Source organism: Lepidothrix coronata, unplaced genomic scaffold, assembly GCF_001604755.1.
Source record: "Lepidothrix coronata isolate B3197 unplaced genomic scaffold, Lepidothrix_coronata-1.0 Scaffold22, whole genome shotgun sequence".
Classification (NCBI taxonomy): Eukaryota; Metazoa; Chordata; class Aves; order Passeriformes; family Pipridae; genus Lepidothrix; species Lepidothrix coronata.
This window is the reverse complement of record NW_016690202.1, coordinates 2,536,301-2,549,841: the sequence shown is the minus strand read 5'-3', so window position 1 is coordinate 2,549,841 and position 13,541 is coordinate 2,536,301. Positions and strand designations below refer to the sequence as shown.

At 39.2% G+C, this 13,541-nt stretch overlaps 1 protein-coding gene across 8 annotated transcripts in view; it reads left to right on the top strand.

Annotated features, from left to right (window-relative positions):
• The window catches only part of IQGAP2 (IQ motif containing GTPase activating protein 2), a 105,641-nt gene that overhangs the window by 53,608 nt on the left and 38,492 nt on the right, over positions 1-13,541 (top strand). For 2 of the 8 annotated variants that reach the window (XM_017808169.1, XM_017808174.1), the window contains exons 7-14: positions 1,885-2,066; positions 2,724-2,811; positions 3,370-3,533; positions 4,041-4,128; positions 6,509-6,672; positions 7,206-7,366; positions 9,582-9,706; positions 11,176-11,339. In XM_017808169.1, coding sequence (XP_017663658.1) covers positions 1,885-2,066; positions 2,724-2,811; positions 3,370-3,533; positions 4,041-4,128; positions 6,509-6,672; positions 7,206-7,366; positions 9,582-9,706; positions 11,176-11,339 — 1,136 coding nt within the window. The remainder of the gene's footprint in view (positions 1-1,884; positions 2,067-2,723; positions 2,812-3,369; positions 3,534-4,040; positions 4,129-6,508; positions 6,673-7,205; positions 7,367-9,581; positions 9,707-11,175; positions 11,340-13,541) is intronic. The other 6 variants (XM_017808170.1, XM_017808173.1, XM_017808172.1 and 3 more) reach the window with 6 other exon arrangements.

Here is a 13,541-nt window from a genome sequence, read left to right as displayed (position 1 = left end):
ATGGGATAACTGAGTCCAAGTCCTTGATTCTCATAGGATTACCTAAAACTAAACCATATAGCTAAGAGCATTGTCCAGATGCTTCTTGAACCTTGGTGGGTTTGGTGCTGTGACCACTTGCGTGGGGAGCCTGTTCCAGTGACTGACCATCCTCTCAATGAAAAACCTTTTCCTAATATCCAGTGTGAACTTTGCCTTTTCACAAAGTTTAATGACAAATGAACCAGTGTGTATCTCTGCTTGTATCTCCTCCACCATGCCAGCTGCTTTTATTTCCCATTGATACTGTGCTGAACTGATCTAGAGTGAAATCATTTAAGAACAACTTCCTGGCTTGAACTTAGTGCTAAGATTATCCAACAAAACTATGCAAGTTGTTCCAGTAGCTGCCATCTCTGAGGATGTATAGCTTCACTTCATGCTTCATTTGCCCCTGCTGAATTTTCAGTGATCTGCTCTCCTGTCTTACTTTCCTAAATTTGTACACTCCTTTGTTTTCCTAAAACCTCAGATCTGAAGCATCTTTCATTTCTTTCATAAACTTAAAGTCTCTAAACTCAGATATTTAGTCCCTCAGTTAAACTTAATCCAAAGAAAAGGTTTTTACCACTTTTCTCCGCTTTATCAGAACCATGCAGGGCCAGGTAGCAAGCACTGATAGAATAAAAAACATGGCTGTTGTGTTCTCCCTCACACATACATCTCTTAGGTGCCATGAAAGTAAATCCTAGACAAGCTGCTGTGGTGATAAACGGGCAGCTGTGGTGTTCCTCCTTTGGGATATGATCTGGATATACATTTATCAAGAATTACACTTTCTACAGTAAAGTCTGTAAAATCTTTGAGATTAATGTGCCACCAGTCAGTCATTGGTGTCTGTTTGTAGTATGAGGGTCCAAATAAAGTGTAGCTCCAGCACAAGTCCTTCATCTCAACTGATCTTAGGGCCATATGTGTGCAGGAAACAACTGGGAAGGGTATGTTAGCCACTACTCTACACCTAATTCATCTGCAAGTGGTTTTGAATTTGCACACTTGTGCAAATTTAGTGCGTGAAAAAACATGAGAATTTTTCTGACTCTTAAATTCTTGGGAGTCAAGCGTTTGTTTAATAGTTGAAGTTTTCTTGTTTCCTCGAAGGAAAGGTTGAACACTTAAGCTGATCAATGTCCGTGTGAGTCCTATGGCACTTTTTCCTCTTTTCCTGGGTAATAAATTCTGATAACCCTGCAAAGCCCACTGGATGTTCTTTGCCTCCATTTGAGGTTTTGATGTCCTGTGGCTTTGTAGATGACAGATGGGAGGACCATCACATTATGGTCTCTCAGGCGCCGCAGTTGTTCATGGAAATCCTCATGTTCAAAGAACCAGTTCTTCCCAGGCACACTTAGATGTGATATGAGGGGCTGTACCCTGTCTGGGGCGTCTTAACTGTGTTTTTCCAGAGAACAAGTCTAATGGAGTTTGAATTTCCTTGTTCTTGTGTAGCATCTTTCAGATACACTGAGACATACTTTTATGTCTTTTATCTTTACAAACACAAAGCAGCTTTAAGGTACCAAAAGTGCTTTCAGGTCATGCATGTAATTGCCTTCTAAATAAAATAGGACTTGAATAATAAAATATAACTAATTTTTTATTTTCTGTCAGTAAAATATTAACCCTTGGTTGGGAGAAGAGTGCACATGGGACAGACAGCAATTTTTGTAATTTGAGTAAACATAGAGTGCTGCAGTCTAGAGGAAACATGGAGGGGGATGCTTGATTGGGAATCTGTAAATTGTTGAACACAAATTAAACACTCATTTCAAATAAATCAGAAGAAACAGTGAGAATTTTGGTGGTTTTGCTTCCTGAAATTCAGATCTGTGCTTTAAATTTCAGTGCATGCAGCAGTAATAGCAATTAATGAAGCTGTTGAGAGAGGAGTAGCTGAGCAAACCATTGCAACTCTGAGGAATCCAAATGCAATGTTACTCAACGTGGATGAGGAACTGGCACAGGACTACCAGAACGAACTCTTTGAAGCTAAAAGGAAAAAAGAATCAAATGCAAGACTCAAGGTAGTGGTGTTTTATTAGCACTCCTAGTACACATGTTCCTTCATGTTTCTTCACATGTGGCAGCATTATTGTTTTAAAAATTCACTTAATTTTTAAAATCAGCACAATTAGGAAAAAAAATTCACGCTAAATAAGAGAAAGAATGGTAATGTAACAAGCTGATAGACAATTTTATAAGAATACGTTTACTTTGAGCATGGTGTAGCTTAACTTTGCCCAAAGGCTAAAAATACCAGAAGACTTAAAACTAAAAAGGACTGTTTTCCCACCATCGACTGCTTCAGAAAAAACAAATTTACTGTTTAAAAAGTTGTAAGAAGAATTATACCCCTTTTTGAATATAAAATATAACCTCTGCCACAGACCTTTAGTGTGAAATTATTTACTTTGTTCTTTTATGTGAGAGCTAATGATTTCTGTAGTTAAAAATGCTACCATATATTTGCATGGCTATTTTACAGGAACCAAAACATTGCTCAGCCAAATTGCTTGGCCAGTTATTACAAGGTGCTAATTTCTTTAGTTCATGTGGTCAACAAATTCCTTTAGAAATACGTCCAGCAAATACTTTAGTTGATGCACTTTTAATGACACCTGCTAATAGCTTTTCTCTCTGCAAATTGTTTTGTGTGTACTAGCAACAATTTTTTGTTTTCTTAGAATGGCACAATCTCTGATGAAGAGAGAGATGTCTATGAGGAGCTGCTGACACAAGCTGAGATTCAAGGCAATATCAATAAGATAAACAGTAAGCCATTCTGGATCCTTATGGAAGTATGCACACAACATGTGATCTCCCAGAGTCCAGCTGAACACAACTTGAATCCACCTGAACAAACAAAATATTTCTATGGAAACTTACAAAATACGCACAAGTAGCTAATATATGTCTACAACTGTTTTTTCATGCTACTCCTTCTCTACTAATCTTTCGGGAGAGGGAGGCTAATGTCTGTGTTTTTTGCTGTAAGGATTCCTCGGTTCAGAATCAAATCATTTACTGCCTGCTCTGTTTCCTCATGTTCCCTTTGTGTGCAGAATACTGTAAATTTTGACCCCCTCTTCTATATAAAGCCAAAATTCATTCATAAGCTTCCACTTAGCTGTGGCTGAAAAGCTCCCACATAGGGTCCCACAGATCCAGAGACTTCCTTTGTAGGACTGGACTTGAAAGAGATAATTTTCTGCTAGATAAAGATTGCCACCCTTGCTGGCTTTTACAAAAAATGAGATGCTGACAGCAATGGACTTTTTCCCCCCCCATAAAAACCTTATTTGCTGTTTATAGGCGTTGTTTTCATTTCAGTTCACATAGCTTTAGTCCAAGTGAATAAGGCTATTGACCGGCAAGATGAACTGGCACTGATGGCAGGTTTGAACCGTCCTGCTCTGAGCCTACTTCAAGTTCTGCCGCAAAATTCCTCATGGTACCTATTGCAATTGTGTGATTCTAAAGAACAGAAAATACAGGTAATTGAATGGAACAGGTACTATGTGTTGGTTTGCACTTTTTTAGTTGATTTTAATCCAGAGAGAAATTATATCTTCTCTGTCTTCAACATCACTTATGAAAAGTTTTATAAAGATTTCAGAATAATTGAGGTACTGATCAACACCAAAAAACTGCATTTGCTCTAAAGAGCATGGTGCCCTTATAAGTCATTACTAAGATACAAGAAGAAAATTTGAGATATAACATGAAGCTCCTAATACTTCGTTTTCAAAATTAATTATAATTTGAGCACAAATAAAGGTAATATTGAATCACTAACAGCAAATTAAAGTGACAATTGGCTTTTAAGGAGAAAATATATAGGCACAGTGAAAATCACAGGAAAATATTAATGCTGTGTTTACTGTGCCATTGTATTTGATACACAGATGATAGTAGAGTCCTAGTGTATCATCATCGGGCTTTATCCCTTTCTCCCATAAAACTTAAAACCATAATTCAATCTTGTTTTTCTGATCTGTTAGATAGCAGGGATTCCAAATATGCTCGACAAAAATGAAATACAGAAAGAAGTTAGTGTTGCCAATGCTGAAGCTGAGGCTCACAAACTTAGTGAGTAATACTCTTTTTTAATACTCTTTTTTTTTTTACCATCACCATTTAATTATGTTAAGCTGATTAATTGAGTCCACCATTTCTTGCACATAAACAAGGTTTCTCAAACTGAAACCATATGTGTTGCATTTTATTCTGGCAGTTGTTTGTCTCGGTGTCACAATTGCCAAGTCACCAATCTGTGCTGCATTGGGTGTACTCTTATCTGAGATAGGTAACACTTTTTCCTGAGACTAATTTGTGCCACCGATAAGCACGTTGGCTAAAACTGAAGACAGTGCATGGCTTGGTGACTTGAACAAATATTTATCAGTGCAGTATTAATCCTCACTTGGAAGCGATGACCACACTTGCAGAATTAAAATAGAATGATCACATGGAAGAATATTTTGCAATCACATCACAGATGTATCTTATTCTCACTTTTTCTGCTAAGAATACCACATGACACAAGTTATAGTTCGTAAAAAATATAGTTAAGGGGGATCTAAATTTGCAGTGCATTTATTGCTGCTTTTGACTGGAAACTTCTTTGCTAGGAAGTTAACCTTTGGTTAGTCTGCTGTCGTTTCATGCTGCGTCTGGGCATGGCTTAATGGCTGTTTTGTCTCTGGTACTGTTGCCAATGCTTTGAATGCAGGCTGATTGCTCTTGTAATGTGCCTAAAGGCTGTATCGTGAGGTCAGCTTAAGCCAGTGATCCCTTATATGTTTGCCTCTTTCAGATTAGTTAGCCATGTTGAGGAGTACTTTCTCTGAAAGTTACCTCTGGGTAAAGGAAAGGAAGATGAAAATGTGATGTGTGAAAAGCATTAACAGCAATCTGGAGAGAAACTTAGTTCTTACGATTAGTGGGGTTTGTTATGGGACTGTGAGCAACATAGTGTGTTGTTCAGTTTCAGAATAATAAATCAGTAGCTTGGTTATTGGCTGCAGAACTAGTCTAGTATATTTGTGGACCTTGACTCTTTTCCTCTTTGCTCTTTCCTCCAAAAATGCATGCACACTCTAGCTGTGAGAGCCTTTCCTTTTTCTAACCTCAGGAATAGCTTTCAAGGGACAACATAGCCCCATATGACTTGGCTCCAAATTGAAATGTGAGGTGAGGAGCTGTTTTAGGTGGGCCTTAAAAACGTTTTCAAAGTCTTTCTGTTATGTAAGTTCTGAGTGTTGCTGTGTACATGAACTGTGGATGGTGTCTGCTGTACAAGAAGTCTTATACAGATTTGAGCAGTCAGTGGTGACTAAAAGTGTTCCCTGGATAATAGTACACAGAAAAGCCATATGATAAGGTGGAGGAAATAGGGATTATTGATGGAAAAGGTGTTTGCATAATTGCTATTCTTTACTTGGCCACATGAGCTCTAACCTTCAAGGTTACTTCCCTTTCTGCAAGACCAGAGTGGTCCCTTGTACAGCGTGTTCCTGGGTGTGTCCTGGCCTGGATTTCTTCAGAGATGGCTCCTCCAGGTGTGCAATTATGGTGGCACTGACTAAGCTGAGAAGTGTCATAACACTTCTGCAGCTGCCCATGTGGGAAGTGGTTTTCAGCATTTTTCTGCTGGGCTTCAAACCTGTAATGAAGTCAGTTCAGCAAAAAGCAAAACAGGCAAGTTGTTCAGGTATCAAAAAGGGTTACAGTCACACTTGTCATATGCCTCTGTTGTTTAAATGAAAATCTGAGCTCTGTAGCAAAGGGATTAATTTCTATATGGCAGTGCTTGTGAGGACTGATCTTCCACACTGGCAGACAAATGAGCAGGTGTTGACATGCAGAGAAAGTTCTAGAAACCATAGCATGTGGTTTTCCCTTGGTTCAGCTACTGCTTTTCTGGCAGAAAATCCCCACCCTCCAGCATATTTGGATGATTTCTACCAGGCCTCCTGAAATCTACAGTAATAATTTTGTTGGTGTTGCAGGACAGGCTTGTTTTACCTAGCTCAATTAGGTCCTGCCAAAAGAAGGAGGTGACGGAGGAAACATGGTGCAGAGGGCAGGGAGTATTTGGGGTGAAGTAAGACTGAGGTGCTGGAGCTGACATACCTACTAATACCTGGTGCAAACAAACCCAGGAGAAGTTAGGTCTTTCTAGGATGGGGTCAGTTCCTTGTTTTGTGTTAAAGGGACAATAAGCAATGTCTCATTTCTAAAAGTCCAGAAACTTTAAAGTCCTCCAGTCAATTATTTCCTGCATACCTTTGAACAGACACTGTTTTCACAACATTCAGCGGTTGTCTTGAAATATTTCACAGAATATTTTTTTTTTCTCTTATGACAGCAAATTACATTCTTTGGAATAATATAATTGTCATCCACATAGCATGAAGAACAAATGGCATATGAAAATTAATAAGCTTTTTTCCCTACTGTTCTTTAGAACTTATAGCGGTTGACAATATCAATACTGCAATTCGTAACTGTGATCCTAGTAAAACACTGGTTGCACTGATGAAACCTGAGGCACAGCTGCCTGTTGTTCACTCATTTGCTGCTGCTTTCTATCAGACTGAGCTGTTCAACCTCCAACAACAGAATGCTGTGGTAAGAGTGAAAAGCTTACAACCTGCTCATTGGTGTTATGTAGTCAAACCATGAAAGAGCACAAACATAGCATGTTGTTGTGTAAAATCAGACATAATTCTCTTGCCATGCTGTTATATTGCATGAATGGTTTCAGTTGAATAGACAATATTGAATTGCAGAACTTGACACACTTCAATCTGGCTGAGCTCTTGTGTTGCTACAAATCATTTTTTAATTGTTGCATGCTCCAAATGAGGACTAACTCTGGTTTATATACTGTATTGAAAAGCAATACTTTACTGTATTGCTATGAGTAAGACCAGAAGAGATGGGACTGTGGAACAAAAGAAGGAAAGGCTGAATAAATGGGACATATAGCAAACCCAGTAAGCTCCATCACTATGCTGTGTCAATCTGGCATGCCTGTAACTAGGAGACTTTCCAGGCTTTTTAAATCAAGTCCATCTTCTTGATGGTATCTAGACTGTGTAACTCAAATTTGTTACACTGCTTATTTAGCTTCCTGACTGCAGTGCCTTATTGTCCTACAGAATTACCTGGCACATGATGAACTGTCTATTGCAGTAGAAATGTTGTCAGCTGTTGTGTTGCTAAACCAGGCCTTGGAAAATAAGGACACCCTAACGATAAAGAATCATCTCAGAAACCCATGCATTGGCTTCAATAATCTGGAAGAGGAAAACTTTCAACGGTAAAGGTTTATTTTGTCTTGTCTGGCTGAGACTTGGCAAACTCTGCAAAAAAAAAGTAGGCATTTTACTGGGTGGGCTGTCCTATGTTGTGGCTATGAAGTTGAAAGTGCTGAAAGATCTGTGTTTTAAATTAATAAGGGATAATATAACAATTGATGAACTAGTTGTGTATCTAAATATAAACAATCACACAATCTCAGAGGTTTGGAGGCTACAGATGTGTGAGGTGCAGGGAAAATATCCTCGGGAAGCAAACATTAAGATCTGACAAGAATTTTTGCAGACACTAAAACATGAACCATCTGTAGCTGGACACTGTTAATCACTAACCAGTCTGCAATTCTGAAAGATGATCTTTAAAATGAAACAGTGTTTAATACCTAAACACCCAGGAAGTTCCTTAAACCGTGGCTGAGCCCTTTCTTGCTTCAGAATTGCAAAGGTCTGAAAAATATAGCACAGTCCTGCTTGCTAAAAAGCTGAGTGCAATGCTGTGGCACACATGTATGTTCAACATTACTCTACAGTCTTCACTTGGCCAAGGTGGTGGAAGCCTATATGTGCTTCTGAAAGGCAGTAGAAGGCAAAAGGGGTAGCAGCAGCTGAAGATCTTGATCAGGTTGTCAGGGGACATGAATCTGAGAGCAGCCCTTCCTCAGTGTCTGAAAGCTGGAAGGAAGGCAGTCAGATTAGGAATAAGAGGCCAGTGTTTTGTTTAGAGGAAGAAGAATGACATAAGATGGAGCAAAAGTAATCTGCCACTTTGCTAATGTGACGTAGTGCTTGTGGGAAAGAGAAGTAACATTATAAATATGCAGAATGGACCCCAGAGTGTCCCAAATGCAGCATTTTTGGCTGATGTTAGTGACCCAGTCCTAAGATTAAGGTGCCCGTCAATACAGATGAAACATTAGGAATCAGTCAGACTCAACAATAAAATAAAATTTCACTACGCCTTTATGTTAACCTGCCCTGCCAACCATATGTTGAATATCACAGGAAAATTTGAGTTGCACAATACCAGAAAGAGTACAGGGGAGCTAGAAAAAGTTCATTGAGGTAGATGCTGTTCAATGGCTTTTATCAGAAGAGATTAACTTGTTAGGAAGGTGTTTCCTAGAAGAGAGAATTTAGGAGAAATATGTCAGAGGTCTCCAAAAGTGTGCACGGTGCGAGGAAGGTTAACAGAATCAGTTGCTAGCTTCTAATAACTCTAGTTTTTATTTTCTTATGAGAGTTGAATGAAGAAAAGATCAGAGCCTATCAAATATAAAGCTTAAAATTTATATAAAGGATTGTCATCTCACAAAACACCTAGTGAGACTCACTTCTCAATAATATATAAGACTTCAAATAAGAGTAGCTAAATTAAAAGAGCACAGCCTTGTTTGCAACTATTAAGGTGATACATAGCCTCCAGCTCGGGAAGCTCTTAAATGCAGGCTACTGGGTGATTGAAGGACAAATCAGATTAGGAAATGATGAATCTCTCCTATTTATTTTTTTTCTGGCAACCATTCATTCCTCGTCTGATGAAAATAGACACGTACTTGATCTGACATAGTGTGGCAGTTGCACGCTTGATTCAGGAATATGAAAATTATTTAACTTGTGTACACATATCTTAACACTAATGTGAAGGTTTCCAGCTCATCTTGATCTGTGATCCTTCTAAGAAGAGTAGACATGGGCTACAAAGACTGTGGTTGGAGGACCTTGAGTTGTGGCAAGAGAAGCATGATTTTTTTTTTAATCCCTTTTTCTGCCCATGGCCCATCATCTCCCATGTGGAAGGGGTATGGAGGTAGCAGGAGGTACTACTACCTGATGCTGGGTCTGAAATTCTGGTCTTTGAATTCAAGAAGTCAACCATAGTTTTCTAAAGCAAGAAGCTGACCATAGTTTCTCCCACATTTATCTGCTGCACTGTACAGCAAATTGTAGGTCCAGTGTGTGTATTGCTATCATCCCATATTGCCAAGAAAAGTGTTCTGAATTAGTGTATAGGGTGATTTTTTTTCAGATCCTGAAATGCATGTGTAAAACAGGCAGTTTGCATGTCTGCATAATTCCTAGCAAGAGCTGAGTTTGTCTGAAATTCATTCATTGGAAAAAATACTAGTCGCTAAATGACGGATGATACATCTGACTAATGCTTTATGGCAGTTTCTCTTATACATGAAATACACTTATGTATTTTATATCTTCTTATAGTTATGCTGATACACTATTGTCTATTAAGTCAGAGGCTTCATCTCAAGGCCAAGATTATTTAAGCTGGAATGATATTCAGAACTGCATTGACATGGTTAATATGCAAATTCAAGAAGAAAATGAAAGTAAGTAATTCTTCCTCTACGTTGCCCGCAGAGGTCATAATTTGGTCTTTGGTAGATGAGTTAATGTACTGAATGGCCTTGTTCAGAAATTTGAGGCTATAAAGTTATGCCAAATTTGTGAGCAAGGAAATGAGAGGACGGCTTTTAGACTGCTTGCTATTTCGGAGGCAGTCTGGAGTGCAGTTTTGAGAGCCTCTGTAAGAAACAGGCTGTTTGTGCCCTTCCCATTAGTGTTAATGTTTCATACTGGTAAGAGAAACTTCATATCACAGACTTATTGAAACTGGATTATTACTTCTAAATCTAGTCAAGTGGTTGTCATGGATCCATTTGCTTGCAAAGTGTGACTTCTGGCAGGGTGGTGTGCTGAGCCGTTTGACTGACAGAGCACTTTTTTGTTTGAATTGCTGCACTCACTAGGACTTGGAACAGACCTTAAGAAAGGTGGTCTTGCGTTAGCAGTGTAGGTCTTAGTACTAAAATAGCTGCACTTGGTTTCAGTGACATTGACCTCTGCCTGGGGATGGTTATTTGGGTCAGAGAGCAGAGGAAGAACAGAGATCTGTTTCCATAAGCAAGTCCTATGTCTACATGGTCTCTCTTTGGGACCACCTTAGAAAAATTGATCATTCCCCAAGCCTTATGATGATGTGTATCTGAGATGCCAGCAGGTGGGTTGTGGTGGGTCTGGGAGTGACTTGTTGAGAGACAATCCACTGCCAGCAGAGATGTCATCCCTCGCAGGTGATGGGGAAGCCCTTGGCTGATGTCTTTTCGGGGTGGCTTTAGCAACCACAAACAGCACATTTCAACACTGTTTAGGGGCAGGACAAAACTGATTTTAAACTGCTGAGACAAGTTTGAAGAAAATGAGTTAAGGTTTTGCTAAATACATTTCACCTTATTACTTACTGACTGAAGTACTGAGTGCCACCGGTCAACATTATAAGATTGGCTGTTTAAGGTGAAATCATAAGAAATGAGGTTAAGCTGTTATGTAATGCTGTAGCTAGGAGTGCAGTATGTATGTATTTGTTCAAATCAGAGTTTCAAGTAAGCTGGTCTTAAACTACTTGAAAATAAGTCTTTCAGTGCTGTGAGCCAATATGTTGGTGAATATAAATAGATGTGAGACCTGATCTTTACTTAAGCTTCATGTAGATACTTCTGCCCAGAAAGTAGGGAAGTCTTTTTTCCTCTTTTTGTCAAGGATCATTTTGATTTTTATGAAGATTCAGGTTTGATTCAGGTAAATCAATAATTGTGGCAGGAAGGAAAACTGTACAACATAATAGCTTCAAGTGAATCTTAGAGCAAAAACAATTTTTAAGTCAGCTGCTGTTGCTGCCTCTGCTTCTTGTTATGTGATTTTTTCTGTTCTTTGTTTTACTGCTTTGTTTGTACCTGATATCAGGTAAGTTGCATCTTTCTTTGATAAGTACATCCTTAATAACTTTTCTGTTTCATAGGAATCATTGCAATTGGCCACATTAATGAAGCAGTTGACCAAGGAAATCCTGAGAAAACTCTAGAAGCCTTGTTGTTGCCCACAGCCAAGCTTCAAGATGTGAGACCAGCAAATGCAAGGCATTATCAGGATATTTTGCACCATGCCAAAGCACAGAAATGCAAGGTTAGAGTTTTCACTGTTGTTCTTCGCAGGAATTGAAATCCCAATTCTTTTCACTTGCATCTGTGTTCCTGTCCTGTTCCCCTGATGTTTGGATTAGCTGTGCCAAGGGGTTGCAAATAAGCCTATGACAATAAACTGGCACTAATTAATTTTGCACTACAACTTATTCTGACTGGCAAAAGGGATTAATTCTCAGTGTAATAATACTAAGACATATTCTGCATATGTTTTGCTACTGACTTGATGTAACCTCACTTATCTTTAATTCTACTAGGTTGCTGCAGCTGACCATACAAAATATGGTCAGCAGCAGTCCTGACATATTTATGAATTTGTGCAAGGATATAGTTACAGGACTGTGTCAGGCAGGTAGCTACAATATGGAAGGGAATTGAGGCTTTTGCCAAAAAGGGGTAACAGTAATGGTGTTCCTTAACAAACCTTTGGGAAGTACTTTGAGGAGTCTCTGTGACTTAAGCTCTTTTACTGTAGCGGGCTTCTGTACATATTTCTGTTACAAATTTATCATGTAAGAACAAACTGACAGTCTTGTACGTGCCTTCAATTTAAACTTATCTCAGCAGGATATTGCTATCTGCTTCCCCAAAAGCAGTGGCCTGGTTAACATTACAGCTCAGGAAGCATAAACAAAGATCAGCCTAACAGCTTGCAGTATGTGACTGAACACAAGCTTAGCTAAAGCTACTAGCACAGCACCTAAAATGTCCAGTGTTTGGAAAAGATGCTTAATATTTACACAGCATGACTCTAAAAGTAATATGGTCAGCTGGAGAAAGTCTGCAAACTTTGACTAGTAGAAATATCTTCCAGCTATCTTGTTACCTCACCTGTGGTACCTGTTGTGAAACTGCGTGTTTCTGTACTCCGCTGTCAGAGTTTCGAAAAGGTGTTTGCACAAATCAATTTCTTGCCTGGGTTCCCAGAAAGGGCTGGTTTCATTGAGCCCTCAGTGCTGAAAAGCTTTCTCCCTTGCCATGTGTGCTGGGGAGGGTTTTGTGTGTGCTGACTTTACGTGTCCTGGCTGGGCCAGGGTCAGTGTTTGTGTGCAGAGAGAGGTGTTTGTGTGCCCAAGAGCATGGTGGCTGCACAGTGCTGGCCCAGGATATACCATGTCCATGCACAGTAAGCCAGGATGCCTCCGAGGCAGAGAGCTAGAGCCCACATGCCTGCACACAGCAGCCCTGCCCTGTTTTTTTCTCCCAGATGCAAACCTGTTGCCTACTCCTGTCTCTGTGTGAATGTGCTGACAGGAAATAAAAGAGTGTTTCAAAGTCTTGGAACCAAAACTGTACTGTCTCGTTGAAATCTCCTCACTCCAAAATTTATGATATTCCAAGAGGCTTCTGCTAGCCTTTCTCTTCTGAACTATTTTGGTTTTGCAGTCTTTTGACAACTACTAAAAACATCCCCCTGTGGCAATATTGCTCCTGTTTCAGAAGAGAGCAAGACACTGTCCTCCTAAAAGAAATACTAAGATACAGACTTACTCTTTATGGTGGCTGATCACTATTCTTTAGGTAAAAGATGATTTAGATGGAACTTTCCTTAAAAAAAAATTCAAACACAATTGAAAAGATAGACAGATTTCAGAAATTGCACTATTTCCCACTTTTTCTGATCTCTGTTTATAAAGCAAATCTGTCTTTAGTTGCATTTAGCATATTCTAAGAGTGACCTGTGGTAAAAGGGAGTGTTTGATTTACAAGGATCTAATAGGTTTCCCTGTAAACTTCCTGTGTTCCCCAACATCTGGAAAAACATATGGGTCAAACTTTCTCACCTTAAGCAGCTTGCTGTCACTGCTCTGTAGCTGTGGGGGCTTTGGGGAAGTAGAGTCTGTACCCAAATCTGCCAGAACCTGTTACAGGTTTTAATCTCAGGTCTGTCCTATTTGCTCCTTGCTTGAAACTGAAAACGCAAACCTGGAACTTATCTATTCCTGTAATCTTAAACCACAACTTTTAGCAGTTCTGAAGACCTTTTCAAATCAAGTATATTCCCAGTGAAGAGAAACCTTCTGTTTAGGGAATGTAGTATGGATAACCGAAAAGTTAAACAGATGTACCAAACTCTGAAAGGGTTCCTGTGTTTGGCTGTGGATTTTTTTGAGGGATAGGAACACGGGTTTAGTTAGCTTTATTTTCAATAGCTTTATAATATTTGAATTATTTTAAAGTTATC